Source organism: Terrapene carolina, unplaced genomic scaffold, assembly GCF_002925995.2.
Source record: "Terrapene carolina triunguis isolate 2854851 unplaced genomic scaffold, T_m_triunguis-2.0 Scaffold374, whole genome shotgun sequence".
Classification (NCBI taxonomy): domain Eukaryota; kingdom Metazoa; phylum Chordata; order Testudines; family Emydidae; genus Terrapene; species Terrapene triunguis.
In genome coordinates, this window is record NW_020664725.1 from 14,834,329 (window position 1) to 14,851,596 (window position 17,268).

At 44.8% G+C, this 17,268-nt stretch overlaps 1 protein-coding gene across 1 annotated transcript; it reads right to left on the reverse strand.

The window, feature by feature from the left end:
• Positions 1-668: 668 nt before the first annotated feature.
• LOC112118867 (centromere/kinetochore protein zw10 homolog) lies at positions 669-16,605 on the reverse strand. The gene is made up of 13 exons (XM_026657936.1): positions 16,532-16,605; positions 16,219-16,378; positions 14,443-14,592; positions 13,137-13,328; positions 12,004-12,167; positions 10,672-10,854; positions 9,886-10,124; positions 7,829-7,900; positions 6,559-6,728; positions 5,209-5,339; positions 4,552-4,683; positions 2,867-3,069; positions 669-1,536 (listed from the first exon to the last, which is right to left on the reverse strand). The coding sequence occupies exons 2-13, from the start codon at positions 16,358-16,360 to the stop codon at positions 1,416-1,418; spliced, it is 1,899 nt and encodes a 632-aa protein (XP_026513721.1). The 5' UTR covers positions 16,361-16,378; positions 16,532-16,605; the 3' UTR covers positions 669-1,415.
• Between the last annotated feature and the right edge of the window lie 663 nt (positions 16,606-17,268).

Consider the following 17,268-nt stretch of genomic DNA (forward strand, 5'->3'; position numbering starts at 1 on the left):
ACCCCAGTGCTATTTAAATAAAGTGGAACAGCTTCAACAGGCACCATCGAGCAGCCCAGGACCCAATGATTGGGGCACTCCCTATGGGTGACAGACAGCAGGGGACGTCTCGTCCCTACCATGGTGGTGCTGCCGCTGGCTCCAAAAGCCACCTCCCCTTTGTGCAGCGTGGCTGTGAGAGCCCCCGTGCAACGGGGAGATGCGACTGCCGCAGGGAAGATTTGCTGTGCTCCCCTGCACGCAGCCGCGACAGGCACGAGTGTAGCAGCAGAGTATCGAACACGGTAGAGACTCTGCGGGGGGGAGCAGAAATGTTTCAACTATCTGCAAATTACTGAGACTATGTTTGTGAGTAAATATAGCTCGAAGGGGTGCTGCATTAGCCATTCAATAGCCCGGCGTTAGATGTAGGGGTTACATTGACAGCACATGGCTATGCTTTGTTATTCACACGACATATTCATACAACACATTCTACAGCCCTTCTACTAAGAGTCATTACTGTTCTCTAAGGAGTTCACATGTATTATTATTGAAATTATATCTGTACCATGTGTACTCTAGGCTTATGTCTCTGGCCGAGCAGATAACATCATCAATCTATGTTTTATAATTAGAGGGTGGGGTCTTGTCATCTGTATAACTTAATAAAAATAGCAGACAGAAAAAACTTCTCAGATCAGTCTATTCTACAAATAATGACAAATATTTTGATGTATTATATGGTACAAACAAGCTCTTACTGTCGCGTCACTACAGACTTGCTTTAACCAAAGGTAAAAGAGTACAGGGAGATGCATAAAACTGATCACCTGGGGCTAAATGTTTCCCAAACCTTCCAAAACAGTACGATTTGTATTTAGAAGACTGACGGTTTTGGTCAAAATTAAACTATGCATCTGAGTTACGGCCCTTTTTGTGATGTTCAGATTTTTTCAACTTTGGTGCCCGGTCCCATTTAAACATTGTGTGATCTAGAAAAACGGCACCACTTCCAGAATCTATCGCCATCACAGTGATGACCTCCACAAATGTGCTTAACATGGTAGCAATGAAATTTTTCTAGCTGCTAAGTTATCCCTTATTGCCCGTAATGGGTCCGGGCTGGTAGACTACATGTCAGGAGCCAGAGTTTTACAGCACAGCACTTCTCTGGGGAGTGGACGAAGTAGCAACAGCTAGTGCCAAGGAGTTACTGTCCTTTGCTTTTGGAGGCCAAGCTGCATTAAATTGCTACATTTATTGTATAGATGCTGAGCTGGGTGAAGTTTTTTTCCCATTGGCCAGGCCTTTAGGAAGTGCTTTCATAAAGCTAAACTTATTAGAAAAAAGGGTTAAATCCAAATAACAGTTTGAAATCTGATTTACTGTTGCTTTTCCAGGAAAAGGTCTATTGTACAGGAGTAAACACAAGGCTATTTAATTTTCGCAAGGGCCGCCGCTCTCCTCTCAGTGTTCTGGAACAAGGCTCGGATTAAACTCTTTACCTCAGTGGGGGAGAATTCAGCTGCAAGGGGCCCTTTGCCGTCCGCCCATCTGGAAGAGAGGAAAAGGCAATCGTTTGACTGAGCTGTACAACTACAGGTTAATACCAATGTCTATTTCGACCACAGCTCTTCTGACCCCTTTAATGAAACCAATGCAGTTCTCCGGATCTTGCTCCCCACAACCAGTCCTACACTCCTGAATAGTTCAACTCTGCTTAGTTTACAAGCACAGTTCTCGCCTGCATAACTTCCTCTCACTCCAGTGATATGAAGTTTGTGTATTGTTACAACTAATTCTAGGGCAAGGAGCCACTGCCTGCTCCAACAGCTTCAAATGTATCTGATTACTGACCCGCTAACCACCTGTCCACTATTAAAAGAGTCCTATTTATAAAGCAACCGATGTAACAGCAGGACCTGCTCTTGGGGATTTTCACTACAGACAGGGCTCTCTCTGCTTTGCATCTAGCTCAGAATAAACTTACAGCCTGCTCTGCATGTATTTACTGGGTCCAACGAAGTCAGCATCTCTTGGGACTGCAAGGCCTGGGGTGGAATCAGAGCATTCCGAAATATCTCCAGTTGTTCCGACAGCAGCTGTAAGTAGCTCACAGTGCAGGCTGAGACAGAGCTCTTTGATACAGGGGAGAAGCTGATTTTTCTGTTTGCTCTCCACATGCTTTGGGCCTCTAAGCGAAGGCTGCCGAAGACAGTAGGCGATCCACACCCCTCAAAGGTGCTTGTAGCGCAATTGTGGATGGGGACTGTCTGGTTCCAGACATCTACTGCCAGTTAGTGTTGCACTCAGAGGTATGTGGGCCCCACCCTCATGTAAAATTCATGTGAGTCTCCCAAGCCAGTCTAAAGGAGCAAGCCTGGCCACACAGGAAAGCCTGACTCTTTGGTAAAACTGCAGTAAACAGCAAGTAGGCACAGATAACATCACAAGTGATGGGCAGAGCGCCAAGGTGGCTGCAATGAGATACACAAGGCAGGCCTAAGATTACACTGACTCATGAGAGAATAGAGAGAAACATATTGGTCAGGTTTTTACACTTTTCTGCCTTTGGGCATTGGGCAGTATTGTGTGGATAGTCACTTTCACTCCTCCCCTGTACAGTCCGTCATTTTCCCATTTGGGTTGGTCTTTCGCAAAGAAACAGGGAAAATGCACAAAAATCACAAAATACAAAAAGGGGAGAATATTGGCAGGTGCAATATCCAAAAGTACTTTACATGCGTTTATTAAAACTAACTCGATTTCAAGCGGACAGCGTTCCTTCAACTGAGAACACTGCAGGTGTGACAACATTACCTATCAACCCCATACATTTGTGAAAGAATTCCTGTGGGTATTAGAAGAAAGGAAAGACACCTACCGATCTACTATTTCTTGGAGATTGGCCTGCAGGATAATCATCAGCTCTTTGAACATCATCCATTTCTGCACATAGACTGGAACCTCCTCTTGGTATTTCTTATTTTTGTTCTCTTCCAGTAATGGAGTGAACACCAGAGGTCCTTCTTCCAGCATGATCCTGCATAGGGAGTGCAATCTGTCGGCGTCCTCAGCAGAGATATCCTGGAATTGCACAAACGGGGAGCACTATTCAAAGGAACAATTAAGCATTTTCTGGTGCTTAGAGCAGAAAGTGACATGAAAGGACCAGAAAGCTTTGTGAAGATAAATCAGTGATCTGAACCATACTTAACATACCACGGGCGACACTAGGTTTCTTCAGCTTCCTATCTGCCACTCTTCCTAGGCCGAAAGGACTTATTTATGAATGTGTGCATTTCAACAAGCTCTTCGCATCTGCTCAGCACAGTATCTGTGTCTGCTTCAAAGAGCACATATGTCTTAATGGAATGCAGAACATCTTGCTGAGAAGCAAGGAACATTATTATAAAGGCTTGAACACTTTGTAGGGAAATCGCTCAGACTATGCCCGCCTAATAAATGTAAGCTTTATGTTTATTGGCAGACACAGCCGTAGCAATCTTCCTGTAAAGAAGCTCATACAAAGAAGAGATGCATTATCGGTTTAATTCTTTTCAGGTAGACTTGTGTACAGATCACAATTGGATCAGATGGATAAACACATTTCAGTCATTTGGTATGAAATGGTATTTCCTTTAAATGATTGAATATGCTCATTTTACTACTTGTCCCAGCATAACCTGCCAATCGCTTAACAGATGTAGAATAGGGAAATAAAGAGAGAGAGAGGTAAAAACCACCAGATTATTTAAGCAGAGCAAAATTTGGGATGGAGATCATGCAGTATGTGGTGCCTAGCTAGGATGAAGCTAGATTCGTGTCTGGCCCCCGAGCACTGCAGCAGGGAGCTGGGGCTCTCAGGGTTTCCAGGCTCCCTACATGAGTTGGGCAGCCTGGTGACCCAGCTGGCCTGAGAGTTTGGAAGCCCTGGGGTCCCCGGAGCCAGCAGACCCTGGGATACCCAGCAGTAGCTGATATGATTCATATCAGATTAACAGCTGCTATTCAATAGTGGGCAGCAGTGAAACTGACATGATTTATGTCCATTTCTCTGAGCAGCTGCTGGAGATCCCAGAAGTATATCTCATTTTGGAATCCTTGTGTTTTTGATGTTTCTGAAACAAAAATTTTCAGATTCCCTGGTTTGCAGGAAATTTCAAAATGACTAAATCTGCTCTAAGCAAGACTCAGATAAACCACTCTGAAACTTTGCAAACACATTATCAACTCCATCATCCTACTACACTTTGCCAAGTCCTAAGGTGCACCACACACTCAATTCAACACTAAAAGGTGAAATCCAGCTACTCCACTAAAGCGAATAGGAGTTTTTCCATTGGCTTCAATGGTGCCAGGATTTCACCTTGTTTGTGTGTGTGGTCGCAGTTGGTTCTGGATGATGGAAGCTTGAAGTATTTCTGTTGCACTGGATCCTAGATATCAGTGAAAGTCAAGAGTGGCCCTGAAAGTTGGTTCTTGAAAGCTCATCTGTAAGGTAAACAAATGCTTATTTAGAACAACATTTGATCCTTGGTATGCAGAGTACATGCGATCCCCCTTTACCTCTAGGGCAGTGATTCTATTAATGATCTCACTGAGTGCTGTGTTCAGTAAGGTCCCCATGGCCTTGCAGTAGATGTTGACTGGAAGCACATCTTGCCATACTTTGCCAAGTCTCTTTAGCTGGTGCAGAACCTGGAAGATAACAACTCCATCTTATCCAGAATCATAAAAAAGATAGACAGTAAAGATGATAAGGCAATTACACAGTTATAAACTAGCTTTCAAAGGCAGGAGAAGGCAATTTAAGGTATCATATTAAGAAAAAAACTAGTATTTTTAAGCTTGGATCTAGAGGTGGTTCCCCCCCCCAAAAAAAGCTCTTTTCCCTGAAAAAATTCAAACAAAATAAAAAAAATAAAATAAAAAAATTTACCAAAATCCTCTAATTTTTTGAGAAAGCAATTCAAATAAAAATAAAATATCTTTCATGTTGAGTTGAAGTGAATGGAATCAAAATGAACATTTTTCAGTTTTTATAAAAACGAAAGAAAGCATGGGGAGAAAAAATAAAAATAAAAAAAAAGTTATTTCAGTTCCACTGTATTTGAATGCCAGGTATTATATCCGTGCTAAGAATTCTTACTGCTACTAAAAGGGGAAAACCACACAGATACATTACACTAGGGTCTGTACAGCCCTTTGGTTGGTATCACTCACCTGCCTTGCTGCTTTCTTTGCTGCAGAATAGTTTTCCTCATTGTCCATATTGGAAAAATTCCTTGCACTTGACAATCTCTCCAGGAGCTCTCCTTTCTGCACACGCATCTGGGCCAGAAAACACTCCAGGCCTGCAGGAGCAAATGAGAGGAGGAAGAAGCCATTTATTCCACAGCCTCAGATGATGTCAGCATTAAATCTGATTTGTCTATTCTGAGACATTCAGCACTGGAATCATAAACCTACCATAAAATTAGGATCAAGTTTAATAAGACTAATACATTTGCCTTTTCCAGTTTCATAGAACAGCCACATGGTACCATTCTGCCAGGCACACACAGCCAGGGAAGAGGAAACTGAACCCGTAATCCACCCACCCAGAGCATGTGAGATTTCACACACTTCTGATTCCTACAGTGCAAGATAAAATAAACAACTTGAAACTCTGAGCAGCAGCATTAACTATGGATTCCCTGCTTTTGTCAGATCAACACATTGAAAGTTTTTTTCCTGCATTTTGTTTCTTTGGCTTCTTACAACAATCTAGCAAATGCTCAGAACAGCAGCTTTCAGAGTGTCCATGTGAGCTTGGGGTCTCACTGTACAAAAAATCATTCCGGGAACTGTGCACCATTATACAGAAAGGGACAATCAAGGCTACCTTGCCATCTTGTGAAGCGGCAGAGGGCTCTAGCAGACAGAGCAGCCTTCTCATCAGATGCAGGGAGTATAATATGTAATCTCAGAATAAGGATTCATACCACCAATAGCCAATGAAGAAGGCTGCTCTAATCAAGCCAGAGCAGAGCAGGAGACCACGCCTTGGCATTACCGGAATGGCCACAGACCAAATGTTAGGATTCTGCACTCTGGGAATTCCTCCGCTATACCTCAAATGCTACCTGAAAGTTGGCAAAGACATACTCTGGCACAGCAACTTCCTTGCTGACAGCATCAGGGAACTGAAAATGTAAACCTGGGTACGCAAACTCCCACTGAAATCAATAGGACTAACAAATCACATTGGATATTGATGTAGAATAAACCACGTTATGACCAATATTACTCTGTGTAATATTAATCATACTCAGCACTTCTGTAGCACCTTTTGTCTAATGCTCTATAAAGCTTAATTAAGCCTCACAGTTAGCCCCCTCTCTCATTGAAGCATTGCCTCCTTACACAGATAACAAAAAGGAGGGACAAAGAAGTTAAGTGACTTGCTGAGGGTCACACAGAGCCAGGATTCCTAATGCCCAGTCCACCGCTTTTACCACCAAGTCACATTTAAATTATAAATCGCTCAATTACAAATACTGGGATGAGTTTCAGTTTCAAAGGTAAAATTACCAAGTCTCCTAAAGCCAGGTACCAGATCTACGAAAGTAGCTGCTCCATCATACAGTATGTTGGTAAGGCAGTATCGGAACTGATGCCCCAGGGTCAGCAAGTGGTGGGCAATGTACATACAGTTGTTGTGATGAATGGCAGCGAGCTGGGGTAGTTTCTGAAGGTTCTCTCTACCCAAGGAAGGAGGAGGAAGAGAAGGGAAGAAATAAAGAGACATTTTTTTAATCAGATCTGGGCCTCTAAAAATAAAATAAATATCCTGATATTGTTCTAGACTTCAGAAATGCTCCACAGGTCAGACACTCAATAGGCAAGAGGCTACCTCCACTCTTAGATCAATGCTGCTGCTAACTAATCAAAAGCAACATGCATCATGGGGGACAGTTAGCGAGAATAAAAGCATGTGGCCTCTTGACTCTCACACACCATGGACATTACATGTTGAGAGGGTAGCACAACATCATCACCTCTGTAGGCCTGGTCTCGGCATAGCTACGATGTTCAGGTGGGGTGAAAAGTCCACACCCCCGAGCAGTGTAGTTAAGTCGCCCTAAGTCCTTATATAGACAGCACTAGGTTGAATTCTTCCATCACCCTAGCTACCGCCTCTCGAGGAGGTGGATTACCCAGGCCGACAGGGGAACCCCTCCCATCCGGTAGGCAGTGTCCACACTGAAGCACTGCAGTGGTCCAGGTCTGCGGCTGTAGTGTTTTCAGTGTAGTCATGCCCACACTCTAGCCATGTCTAGATTCAAATGATCGTTAATGTGAAGACTTAGAAGCAGGAAAGCCATTTGATGATAGCAGGAAGGTGAAATCAAGAGGGAGGCGACAAGAAACTCTCACCTGTGTCAAAAGGAGAGGAAAGCACTGGGTTGTGGCAGGGCCACCAGAGCTAAGGGTGCTCAAATCCAGTTGTAACCTTGGATTTTAACCCTTTCCTACCACTGCTTCTCCCCAAGGGAAAGACACCAGCAGGTGGGGGCAGGGAAGCACACCATGAAACAGTCTTACAAGCCACACTTGGGTTGAAAGGCTATGGGCAGTGATTCTATTAATGAAAAGCACTATATAAAAGCTATGTATTATTATTATATGAGGGTTTTTTTAAAGAGATGGAGTGCTATTTTTCCCAAAGGAGAAGGGAGTATCCGTCCACCAAACCAAAGACCACCCAGGACAAGCACAGGAGTGAGTAGGAGTATTATAAATAAATAGCTTGGCTCCCCACGCAAAAAAGCAGGCCCCTGTGTAACACTCACACACTTACTTGTGGTAAATTGGCACGACATCATAGAACAAATGGAAGATATTTCGCACACAGTAAAAGAGCTGGATACAACTGCAAGGCAAATAAAGTTCACGTTAACAATCTTCCAGTTGGAACTAATGCATGCAGCAAGCGGCGCATTCTTAATGCAGTGCTGAAAGGAGAAAGAATTCAATGGCTGTGTTTTGGACCCTGACGTCAAATATAACCAGCAGAGACTAAGGGACGATTTTCAGAAGTACCTAAGTAACTTAGCAGCACAAGTTCCACTGGAAGCCAATTGGGCGTCGTGCTGGAGGTGTAATTCCCAGCTTGGAGAGACACATCTGGGCCAGCGCTGATCAAGATAGCATGCTTATCACAGCTGCACAGGTGACAGGATGGGCTAGCCGTTCCCATTTGAAATTCTGGGTATGTGCTCGGGCGGCTTGCCTGTCCCACTGTGGCTACACTGCTCTTTTTAGTGCACTAACTCAATCGGAACTCAAGCGAGACTGCTTCTTTGCACTGGAACTCACACCCCAAGCTCCAGTGTAGACACACCCAGAGACACTTCTGAAAATCCCACCTGAGGCTGCAAAGAGGAGATGACTGAGATGCCTGGTCAAGGCAGATATGGTAAACCCGTGGCCCTCACTAGCTCTGCCTTTCCACTTGGAGACCTAGCTGTACATTTAATTTCAAGAGCAGTCACCAAGAACTTTGGAGCTTGTCTCATTTCTCATTCACCATGGTGTCCTGCTGCACCCACAGTGCCTCTATATTAACGTGCTAAGCTAAATCTCCAATGAATGCCAGTCTCTCCCCGATGCGCATTGCAAAGGGCACAAACACAGCTGAAAGCATTGCTCATTCTGGAACTGCATACAGCCATTTGCCATGTGTTTTCTTCAAGGGTAGGGGGAAAAGAACCTCCACTAACACTTCCTACAGGAAGAGGATAATGATCCGGGGATAGGGAATATTGAGGGCACACATTTTTGTGAATGGCAACTAGTATTACTATCAAATATTTATATTATGGTAGTGAACAAGAGCCCCCCATGATGGACCAATGTGCTAGGCAGTGTGCAATCTACCCGCAGAGCACAGGCTTTTAAAGGCCTGTTCTGAAAGCAAATACAGTCTAAGCCACAGGCAGCATCCTGGAAATCTTACCAAGGCTTCTCCCAAGCTCTCTGGTAAGCCTGTCACATCGAGACTGAGCAGCTGGCATTGCCTGCACTCCTGAGAGTTTTGCAATGCTACCCAAGGAAGACCTACAAGATGGAGGCCAGCTCCAGAACCACACACCACATGTCAGGAACGAGACCTCTGAAATCCTTCTTTAACCAGGGAGACAGCATTTCCCTTCTCCCCCCTGCCCACACACACGCGCGTGAAAAATTAACACTCTGCTGTAGCAGTATGGTGAGCACTCTGTACGCAATCCTCCCTCCCCAACCAGAGCCATGGTCTCCAGTTATCGGGCCAGACAAATACAGCCTTGGTCACTTGGCTCCTCGAAATCCCTGCCAAATGCACAGCTCGGGTTCTTTGCTTTCACTCGGGTGATGATGTGGGAGGAAAACAGGCAGCTCACCCTCCCTGGCAATGACACCCTTACACCTTGTCTTGGCTGGGGAAAAAAGGGCTTTTCACCAATTGTCAGCTGACACATGGTAAGATTTTAGCATGGACAAGGCACCGGTTTTTATCCTGATCTGCTAACATGATTGAAAACTACAAACTGCCTTGTCCACACTAGCATTTTACCATGTGTCAATTACCATGTTAGCTAAATAAAGCCCATTTCAACACACCCTTAGAGGCCATCACCACTAGACGTTGCGCCACCAGGGCTGCCAGAAAGGCTGCACGGCAGCTGTTCCTGTTTGCTGGATTAATCCGGGGATTCAGTCTCCAAGTGGCAAATCAGAAGCTTTCATTAACCATTTAACCTTGATTATTTTTAAGTGAATTACATGTTCTGCCCTTTCTAGTATTGGTGCCTGTAACCAGGTGTCCTGACACTGAGAGCGTCCCTTGGGCTCTACTCACCAATTCAGAGTTCTTACCACTGATCTGTGCTGGTTGTAGCCTCCACCAGGGTGTGATAAGCCAACTCCATCAATTTCTCCACAGACACACTGATGTGGCAGGTAGGCAGAGAGAATGTTTGCTGGCTCAGTTTGGTCTCATTCTCCAAATTTATCAGCTCGTTGTGCAGTATCTTGGAGGCTTTTTGCATTTTTAAATTATCACCTGCCCCAGGGTCAGGCAGTTTTGGTATCGCTACCGAGGAATCAGGTGTGATCTAAGGAGGAAACAAGAGGCACACATCACAACTCAGTTCCCAGAGAATGGAGACAGCATAAGGCAGTTTAACAGTGAATTACACAGACCCTATGTGCACACCAGGCTGTGAATTCCATGGACTCCACCGGAGCTAGTCTGAGGGGCTCACGAATGTATATGGCATGATAACACCTGAATGTGTAATTCATAGTAGGCAACTATCTCATTCTTAAGCACCATCTAAAGGATCTTTTCTCTTTACATTTCTATTAGCTGTAATGATCCTCAGAAAAATGCGTAAAACCAGCTATCTCGTTCTGAGGAAGGCTTCATTCCATTCTTTTAAAAATCATATTCATCTTGTTAGTTAGAATATCAGCCCTACGGAAAATGCACTTGAGGGCTACCCAAAGCTTTAAGAAGCAACCATTTCCTGCAGAGTTCACACAAATAACAAAACCAAACCAATCCTCTATAAAAACCAGACTCAGTCTTTTTAAGCTGTTCTCCTTCAATAGCTAGATGGTTTCTTACAAATATGCATTGTAAATTGCGATCTCTAGCACCTTTACAGTGTTGTGTATTTCTGAGGTCATCAACTTTCTGGCTGCCACGATCACGTCCTGGCATTTTTTGTTAGCGAAGTGGGAATTGACATTGCGGGCGTATTTCAGTAAGTCCGTGGCATCTCCTTTTAAAAACCCCATGTTCTTCAAGCTTTTTTCAAATTCCTCCGTGGATTTAATCACCTGAGAAGAGAGTTAAACATAAATCGTTTCCACGCTATTATTGTGAGTTATAATAATCAAGAAGCAGGATCAAAAGCAGCTAGACATTCTCCAGCTCAACGGAAAGCACAGAGTGGATACAAAGGAAGTACAAGGGTCGGAAGAGCTTTGAATCTGGTTCCAGTCAGTAATGACCCCAAACTGTAACCACTTGACAGCACTTCAGTGGCCCTTGTGAGATGTCTGTTTCAGTTGAGGGCCCATGAACATGTGTCCAGAACAAAAATATTACAGTGGACACTAACTGTCCCCCCTTTGTTGGCAATCTCAACCGCAGTGCCAAGGAGTGAACGAAACGGAAAAGAGAGGGGCTCCCTGCGGAAAAGCGGCCTGGGAGAAGCTTTGCTGCTACTGGCTCTTCTGGGAAAAAGACTCCAGAGTCCAGCTGTCAGTCTGGCACCTTTCATCAGCACTAGGGCCCAGAACCTCAAAGGTATTTAGGTGCCTAACTCCCATTGATTTCAACAGGAGTTAGACACTAAATACCATTTGTGACCTGGGACCAAGTTCTATTTTATTTATTTAGGTTTAAAATAATAAAGACCCTTGCCCAGGGCTTTAAGAGCTGTAACACAATTAATCATACAGTAAACACAATTAAATTAAGTCTCGGCAGCACTGAAATCAGTTCCACAGGAACTTGGCCAGTCAGCCAGCTACCGATCTTCCTCATCGTCTAGGAAGAATGCCCTCAGCAGCACGCCCTGCGAGTCACCAAATCTGGTCTATTTTGGACCAAGGAGGGAGTAAGTCCCAGCCCTTATTGCCACCCTCTCTTCTTTATAACGAGAGTGTTTGTGCTGATTGCAGCTTGTTTAGCAAAAGCAAGAGGTCTTAAGCTAGTTCGAGCTGCTGTTCGGACTCAGTGCTGCTATCGTCAACTGCATCTGACTGATTTTTATGCTGGGATACTGAAGAGACCAAAATACATAGTTAAACACATTGCACCATTATTGGCACTGCAGGAATATGAGACACGGCTTAAGGCAGAGACTGACTTTGAAAGTTCCCTATTGTGGCAGAGGATAAAGATCAGAGACAATTTCAGTTATTGCAGAATCTGCCTTTCCAGGCTTTACGTTGCATGCTTTTAAATGCTTTGAGTCCTACCTCGACGTACTGCTCTAGTTTGCTGCTGTTTGCTGGAATTGAGTACACCAGACATTCCTGAATGAGGCAGCCAGATACCTCCTCCCAGACCATGTCACCCAGCATCTCTGCCAATCCCACTCTGGAGTCCTTGTCATTTTCCCCACACTCATCGAGAGACACATCTGGATTCAAAAGAAAGAACACAAATGGGTTCTGAAATATGCTCCAGGGGGCAAAGCTCTCGATCCCTTCCACACCCCATTGGGAGCTCAGAACAGGAACTGTCAATGGTTCCAGTTCATCGGATGGTCTCTGGTCTCGGGCCATGTACAGGAATTCCCTGCGTCCTGAGCCACTCACAGATTTTAAATGTAGACTGAACCTGTGTCCCCAGTGAGTTTGCTCAGTGCCTGGAATGTGCCCCAGTCACGCTTTGTGAAGAGATCCTCCACCGTGACTAGTCCTATACAGAATTTCCCGCAGATTGTATCATGCATTCTAGCTTTCTTCCTCAAGTTCCCCAGAGCTTCTCACAAAGCAATGATTTAACAATACTGGTCATCTGAGAACAACTCTTTCTACAGAGAAATAAAGCATTTCTTCGATTGCCTACACGCTAAATACTCTTTGTGCTTCATTTTCATGGTCTGGGTTTCTCCCGAATGCTCAGAGTCACTGCAGCTGCTGTCACTCAAACCCCACTTTCTCATTTCAGTGCTGCTCCCTCAAAGAGACCAGGAAATTAAACGAGTCTTCAAGAAGTGACTCCTCGCTCAGGAATTCCCATCTTCCTGTAGTATCAATGCCCTCCCCATACACCACACACGTCTCACGAAAAGAGGAGGTAAGACAGTCTGCAGAGCCACGGTGAGGAAGCACAACAGAGCTGGGAAGATTAAAGGGTCCCAAAGGAGAGGGAACCAAGTGCAGTTTTGCAGTGTTCAAAGCTGCCCAAGCATTGCAAAGCCTCACTGACCTACAACAGCCCATCCCAGGGCACTGCCACCGTAGTATTACAGAGAGCAGCGGCTCCCTGGCGTAAACCAGTGCTGCTTTACTGCTAAACATTCCAAGAGCTCTCCACAACAGCTAGATGAGCCAGCTGTGGAGAGCAGCATCTCACGCTAATTCTCAGGGGAAGAACTACCTACTCAGCAAGTGTTTGTGAAGAACTTCAAGCACCAGCGTGATCTTGCCAAAAACCTCCATTGGGGATGGATGCTCCAGATTAGGCTCCGCAGACTCAAAGTGCAAGATGACGGTGTCAGGCTGCTCCTCCAGCAGGGGGCGAAGGGAGGGATAAGAAATCAGTGGCTTGAGGATGTACTTCAGCAGTAATTGGCCTGACAAAGGAAGAGAAAGATGATCTTCAGCATCAGTATGCAGTCAAGTAGGCTGTTTGCCCAAGAGGGACTAGCTATGAGCGGCACCTTGGTTTTAGCATTGCTCAAATTCGGGATGAGGAACACTCCCCCGGGGTAGCTGTAAAATCAGGAGTGTTCTTGAGGCAGCGCGTTTGGTTTAAGCCTGGGGACTCAGGCATAGAGCCTATGATTTTATAAATCAAATGATAAACTATTTACAAAACCAGCCATGTGAAACTGTATGCCGGCAACTGGCAGAGCTCGCTAATTGCTTTACTACGACCTGCGGTTATAATCACCTGGAACAGCCTGAAATTAACGCCTGGCTGGGAGGGGACTACAACCAGAAAACAGTTTTATATACGAGCCCATCGAGCCACAAAACCACAGATCAAAATGAAGTAATAAACCAACTTGACAGGGAGGGATCAATAATTCAGGGCAATTGCACATTAATAGGAGTCATGGGATTCCATTCTCACGTGCCATGGGGTAACCTGGTCCTAGAGGATGTGGAAGGATGCTTCTATCTGAGGGCTTCATTTCAGTATGGGAATCCCTGTGCACCCGCAATTCCACAACTCTGACCAGCCCAGAGGGCTGTCACACTAGGGTAGCAATACTACTGCTACCACCACCAGCAGCAGCGCTGGACAAAGAGAATGGCAAGGGGATGGGAGAGTGGGACAATAAAAATGTGACAGAGGAAGAAAACAAAACATACATCCTACCTGAGAGAGTGACTCCTCAGAGAGGTGCTGCCTGCTGAAAGTCAACCCAGGCCTTGGGAAGAGGCCAGTGTGACAAGGGAAGGGCTGAATTATCTGACCAAGGGCTAAGGCCATCAACAAAATGTGGGTGGATGAGATTCCGTGGCCTGCGTTGTGCAGGAGGTCAGACTAGACGATCACAATGGTCCCTTCTGACCTTAAAGTCTATGACTCTAAATGCCTCCCTCTTCCCACATTCTGTTCCGTATTTTGAACAGACAATGGGACCCAGTCCCACGCTGGCAGATTCTTGAAACAAATTCACTATCTAACAGCAGGCCTCTCTACAGCTCGTTTTAATGGGACACAAAGGTCTGTCTTACCAAAAAGTTTAAGCCTGGTGTGCAGTTCTCCTAGGACAGCAAATGCCTGGAGCACAGAAGCAACAGGTGGTCCAGCGATCTGATCTTCCTTCAATGGCATGGTGCGTAAGTGCAACTCCGTCTGCATCACTGTCTCTGCACTGCTGATTTCTAAGAGAGAGCATAACCATCTCCATTACAATGCGAACTGGGCTAGAGAGGAGCTGACAGTCTACAGGACTTCTTAGATTGGTGCTAAAACAAACCATTAAGCTCTCCTTTCTTCACCTCATTTCCCTGACCATAAGCCAGGGAGATCTCAAGGGTGGCTGGGATACGGTGTCACGCTCCTGGCCCCCATCTAATGATCAGCCCTTGCCGGCCTTGGGAGTTGGCACCGGAATCATTATCTCCTGAATGTCAGCATATTGCAAACTGCTTGCGTTGGTCTTTTACACAGGTCTTGATGCAATTTCCCTATTTCAAGTTCTGTGCAAATTTAAGATGTAAAGAACATTTTGGCCATAATTACTTTCCCTCCTCCACTATAAACTCAACTGAAGCATGAGCTTGTTTTTTAAATGAGGAATTTCTGTGGTACAGAGGGTACTGAGATACATACATTTGGGCACTGGCTAGGTGTCAGTTGTTTACATCTTCCTAAATATCTAAAGCAGCTTGGCAAAATTCTACTCATCGGAATTCAAATATCATTAGTGTGTTCATAATTGTCATGGGAAGAGTGGGTGATGAATGAATTCATGATGAATTTGCAAGGCTGAGCTAAAGCAGTCTGGATTTCCTGACATGCTCAAGGAGCTATAGTTATATACAAGAAAATGAAACTGTCACTTGAAAGATCTAACTGATGAGACCTTCCTCAGAAAACCGAATTGGAAAAATCCTTGTGCAGCAGGCATGCCCCACACTCACAGCTTGCTCCGAACAGAGACACTAATATGTGGGTATGGAGGGGGTATCCTTACATGGCACAGAGGAAGCTGTAACACCCCACAGGGACTAAAGAATCCGTATCACTTCAGACATAGCTTCAATTACCAGCAGTTTTCCATTTCAATTACCTGTGCAACAATCTGGCAAACTAAGCCCAATTTCTATCATAAATAGTCAGAGGAAACTAATCCTTTCTATTTTATTCCTCTACAGAACTACACTTTTTCATTCAAAACAGCACTTCATTATTCCCTCATTGCCTCCTCACCCTGGGACTAGAGCGGGCTCCAAGGAACAGGAGAGAGGGGGTGTAACTTGCCAAACGAGTCTATGCTGGGTGAGCACGTTCATCTTGATGAAAGGTTTCAGAAGCCTCACCCAGGTAATGGGCCAAGTCAGTTTCTCAATAACGCACAATCTGATATTGTTCAAGCTGGTTTCCTCAGGAGCAGATGAGCAACACATTAGATATGGGGAAATCCTACGACCTCTCAGGTTTTGCATCATGACCGAGAAAGGAGCTAGAGGCTGAGAACTCTCCGGGCTTCTCTGTCTCACTCACTAGGAAATACTGCTGTATGCGCCAGAAGAAACATTTCAAATAAATTTTAAGAGCCACTGAATGTATCAAGCTGCCTGGGATAGCTCCAAACCACCCCCATATGGTGTGAAATTCAAAGAGCGCTGCCTCCAGTCAATCCTACTCACTTAGGAATATGCCGCGGGCAGGAAGGGCTAGCTGAATCCATCCTAGCTCACCTATGTTAACTAACTTCTTAGCTCTGAAGAGCTTTTCGAGCCAGGATCATTTCTGTCACTGAACCAAACTAAGATGTTCAGCACCTTTTGACGGAGGAAGCTTCCACAAAACCATTTGCCGCCACTCTTCTCCCAGGTGATAGAGCATGTTCTGTGTCTGCACCGTCAGCTCCGTGCCTAGGGCCTTCAGAACCTTCAGCTCAAAGCCTTTGCGGGATTCTAGCATTTTCAGACTACTTCGTGCCTAGCAATAAGAGGAAGACAGTTATGCCCAGAGCACGGGACCAGGCAAATTGATCCGATGGCATGCAAGTGCTAACATAAGGGAATCACGGGAGATTTATTGACGATATTCATAAGAGATATAATTACATATACTTGAGAAGCTTGTTACTACCTTTTCCAGATGGCGAGCTGCTGCAACATACTTCTTTTCCAGTAATGCAGTGCTATAGTCTTTAATAGCCCTATCAAACTGAAAGAGTTCAATACAAGTTAAATAAAACAAATACAAGGTACTACACTCAGGAAGGAATAATCAGTTGCACAAATACAAAATGGGATATTACTGCCAAGGAAGGAGTACTGCGGAAAGGGATCTGAGGGTTATAGTGGATCAGAAACTAACTATGAGTCAGCAGTGTAACACAGTTGGAAATAAAAAGTGAACATCATTTTGGGATGTATTAGGAGGAGTGTTGTAAGCAAGACACGAGAAGTAATTCTTCCGCTCTCCTCAGCACTGATAAGGCCTCAACTGAAGTACTGTGTCCAGTTCAGGGCACTACACTTCAGGAAAGATGTGGACAATTTGGAGAAAACAACAAAAATAATTAAAGGTCAATAAAACATGATTAATGAGAAAAGATTGGAAAAAAAAAAAAAACCCTGGGTTTGGTTAGTCTGGAGAAGAGAAGGCCGAAGGGGGACAGGACAAGAAGCAATGGGCTTAAATTGCAGCAAGGGAGATTTAGGTTGGACATTAGGAAAAAATTCCTAACTGTAAAGATAGTTAAGCACTGGAACAAATTACCTAGGCTGGTTGTGGAATCTCTGTCATTGGAGTGTTCTTAAGAACAGCTTGGATAAACACCTATCTGGGATGGTCTAGATAATACTTGGCCCTGCCTCAGT

What these genes read in the sequence shown, in the direction of transcription:
- LOC112118867 (XM_026657936.1), bottom strand. Translation starts at nt 16,360, where the DNA reads ATGCTAGAATCCCGCAAAGGCTTTGAGCTGAAGGTTCTGAAGGCCCTA. An exon ending in TCTTCACAAACACTTGCTGA is followed by an intron (nt 12,168 to 13,136) that starts GTAGGTAGTTCT and finishes TTTTGAATCCAG; the next exon opens with ATGTGTCTCTCGATGAGTGT. An exon ending in CTCCAAGAAATAGTAGATCG is followed by an intron (nt 1,537 to 2,866) that starts GTAGGTGTCTTT and finishes CCTCTCTTCCAG; the next exon opens with ATGGGCGGACGGCAAAGGGC.